We start from the raw sequence: 3702 nt of genomic DNA, 5'->3' as shown, positions 1-3702 counted from the left end.
GCACACACACAGTCTCAAAGTAATGAATTAATCAGTATTTACTTGCTACCAGTGAGTCAGAGAGTAGAACAATTAGTGTAATTGCTCCCGTGACTAATTGCTGGGTCTTCCTCCATTTTAGACATTCCAGAAGCTCAGAGCAGCTATCGTCCAACTTTCCCCAGCTCCCATCTCCACCCCTAATGCCCAGAATAACAAACCCCCAGGACCTGGGCTAAGGAAGCTAGAAGGCTCCCCGCACTGCCAGCCTCCAAACCTGGGCCAGCTAAGGTGGAGACTCTTGGAGACTGCTCAGTCCTCAGGCAAGCCCCCTAAAGCCAGAGCCTGTAGCTCCTGCCGCAGGGCCACAGGGCAGGATGGGGATGGAGCAGGGCCGAGGGCTCAGGCTCCGCCCCTGGGCAGGACCATCTGCACTGTCTTTCTGTTCTTCTAGGCAAGCAAGGGAGTGGCTGGGAGACCTTTTGCTGTGAAGAGAGGTTCTAAGAAGTCTGTGGTCCCTAAGGACCCCCAAACTAGAGTAAATGTGGGAGCCAAAATAGGGAGTCCTCATGATTTCTCAGTGACAAGTGCCACATAGCAGCCCCTAAAATCCTGCTCCCAGAAAGACCTGTAGAAATCCAAAGACCACTTCCCCCAAAACCACACCCTCGAATCATCCGGAGACACAGAGAGAACATATACGCACCCTGATACCCAGCCACAGAGAAGTACCGTGTGTTGGTGTGCCTTTGGGTGCAAATAGGCACATGCATGGGGGGTGGACACTGTGAGGGGCACATGCTGTGCAGTTCTGAGGCTCAGAGACAAGCATGGAATCGTCTATAAACCCATCAGCCTCCACTCAGGTAGCTCTCACCTAGATACTATTTATTCCCAACTCAGTAGCCAATGACATGACAACCGTTACCATGACGACCATCTCCTCCATGCTAAGGACCAGGAGCTCCAGCTCCCTGCAGAGATGGGGGGGGGCGGTGCAGAAGAGGGAGAGATCATGGAGGAACAGAGGATGACAGGAAGGGGGGAGGGCAGAGACATGGGATGGAGAGGCAGAGACAGAGGAAAGCCAGGGGTCAGAGGGGCAAGGTGGGTGGTGACAGGGAGAGGGGAGTGTAGGGAGGACACTCCCTGTGTGAGAGAGAGAAGGCGAGAGTGGGAGGCTGAGGGAGAAAATTCTCTCACATCTTAATTTAGCTGCATGCTCATCAGACAAAGCTGGGGAAGGGGCCACCTCAGTGATTTTCCAAACCAGCATCCAACGGAACATTCTTCCAGAAAAATAAGCAGCCCCCACATTGGGTGGGGGCAGGGGTGGCCAATAGCCTAGTCACACCTGAACTCGCCCTTGGAAGCTTAATGCTGGGGACCCCTGCAACCTGTGGGGGTGGGAGATAGGGTGCAAGATGCCATCTTTCCAGTGCCCCCCTCAAGGTGGCTGAGTGCCATCTCTACCCCTCGTTGGGCCAGCTTGGGTGCCAGGGCTCAGGGAGACCCTTCCAGGAACGCTGCAGGGGTGCTGGTGGCTGCAGCTCCCAGGAGGACAAAAAAGAGAGAGGAAAGAGATGGGGGTGGGGAAGGGAGCCTGGGAGGCAGCAGAGAAAGCTTCAGAAGTCACAAAATGTCAGAGGAGGAGGGTGACAAACAGCCTTTGACCCCTAAATGACCTCCCATTTGCATAATCCATGCATAATTATAATTATCTATGCCATTCCCTGAAAGGAGAACTGAATTTCAATACCCCAAGATCTTGTGGGCTCCAGACCCTCATTACACTCCTCCAGGTAAACTCACACCCATAGTGCCTGATGCACATACCCACACACCCAACACACACATACACATGCACACGTGCATGCCCTAAGCTCACAATCCAGCAACATCCTCGTGCACACACCACACATCCCGGCCACACTCTACAAAAACACACAGCTGTACACACACACACACGCGCGCGCACGCGCGCACACACACACACACACAATTATGAGCAACATTTACCGACCCTAACCTGTGTGCCCATCTTAGCTCATGGCCAATACTGTCTGGCACACAGCATCACAGTCTCATCCTTTTACTACACCTCTAGTTGCACACGCACACACACACAGACACACAACTGCACCCTGCTCCTCACCTAACCCACCCACAGATGCTCGACATAAACTTCGGCAAAATCTCATAACCACACGAGTGGCACACACCTCACCCAGGGCACACACAACCCCTCCCCATGTCCAAGCGCACCACTGCGCGGGCTCGACATAAACTTCGGCAAAATCTCATAACCACATGAGTGGCACACACTTCACCCAGGGCACACACCAACCCCTCCCCATGTCCAAGCGCACCACTGCACGCATCTGCACAGAGCGACAGACACCCTCAGGCTCTGACGCAAAGCTCACAACCTGTAAACAGTTTCTCCTGTTAGTTTCTCCATACCCACCATGCACAGGTGGGAGAGCACGCCCACTGCAGAAGCCCCTGAGCCTTCTGCTTCCGGCCACCTCCAATCCCAGAGACCAGACACCCACCTGGAGGCTCTCTGAGCAGCCAGTGAAGGGCTGAGCTCCCCAGGGGAGTCACTAAGGAGCCTCAGGGGGTTCTAGAGACCTCTGCCCACTACTGCTGAGGGCCTGCCCCAGATCAGGCGCTGGAAGCACAGTGCCCGTGCTGCCTCCTTCCGTCGTCACAGCCTCCCAGAGTTTCATTATCCCCATTTCACAGATGCAGACACTGAGGCTGGAGTTTAGAATTTGGACACAAGCGCAGGTCCTCAGTCTCTGGAATCCTTGCCCAGAGCCACCTCCAACCTGCTGCTCAGCCAGGGCTCCTGCACCCATGACCCACGGCCCCACTTACCCCCTGAACAAGCTCAGAACTGCCGAGTCATCCACACACACCCAATGTCCATGCACACTGTACGCACACTCTAGCACACAACCAACACACCGCATGTTCTCATACACCATTCTACCCACCCACCCGTGAACCAGCACCCACCCGTGAACCAGCACCTACCCATCACGTGTACGACCTCCTCTCTCGGATGCCCACCAACAGGCCCCTGATACCTGCACTCCCCTGTCCCCTCCACACACGTGCACTGTCCACGTGCACCATGCAGTTTCCCTCCTGGGCACATACGGGCACACACACAATCCCAGGGCAAGACATGGCACCTTCCCAAAGGACTGACATGTCCCTGTCCTTTTCCCTCACTGCCCCCTCCATTGTTCCTTCTGAGCTGACCTCACCCCAAAGACGCACCTCAGGCTCCCATAGCGATTAGAGGACCCCCCACATTCACCACCATTATCTGATCCTTTTGCCTGGGCACATACGGGCACACACACAATCCCAGGGCGAGACATGGCACCTTCCCAAAGGACTGACACGTCCTGCCATTTTCCCTCACTGCCCCCTCCATACTTCTGAGCTGACCTCACCCCAAAGATGCACCTCAGGCTCCCATAGCGATTAGAGGACCCTCCACATTCACCACCCACCATTACCTGATCCTTTTAGAACAGCTAGGGTGGGTGAGGGACCCAGAGCAGCTAGATGTCAGGTAAGTCCCCTCCCTCGCTTCCACAGCCACTCGCTCTGAGTGCGTGGGACATGTTCAGAAGAAAAAGCCAGGGCACCTCCCTCTGCCCCCAGCCTCCTGCCAAGACCGGAAGGCTAGAGTCTCTCATGAGC

The 3702-nt window shown here is 55.3% G+C and overlaps 1 protein-coding gene across 1 annotated transcript in view; it reads right to left on the bottom strand.

The window, feature by feature from the left end:
- SDC3 (syndecan 3) overlaps positions 1-928 on the bottom strand; it is a 12573-nt gene extending 11645 nt beyond the window's left edge. Inside the window, exon 1 of the mRNA XM_025041391.1 lies at positions 908-928. Coding sequence (XP_024897159.1) covers positions 908-928 — 21 coding nt within the window. The remainder of the gene's footprint in view (positions 1-907) is intronic.
- Between the last annotated feature and the right edge of the window lie 2774 nt (positions 929-3702).

This window comes from Pteropus alecto, unplaced genomic scaffold (genome assembly GCF_000325575.1).
Source record: "Pteropus alecto unplaced genomic scaffold, ASM32557v1 scaffold39, whole genome shotgun sequence".
Classification (NCBI taxonomy): domain Eukaryota; kingdom Metazoa; phylum Chordata; class Mammalia; order Chiroptera; family Pteropodidae; genus Pteropus; species Pteropus alecto.
The sequence above is the reverse complement of the archived record's forward strand: the minus strand, read 5'-3'. Positions and strand labels throughout refer to the sequence as shown.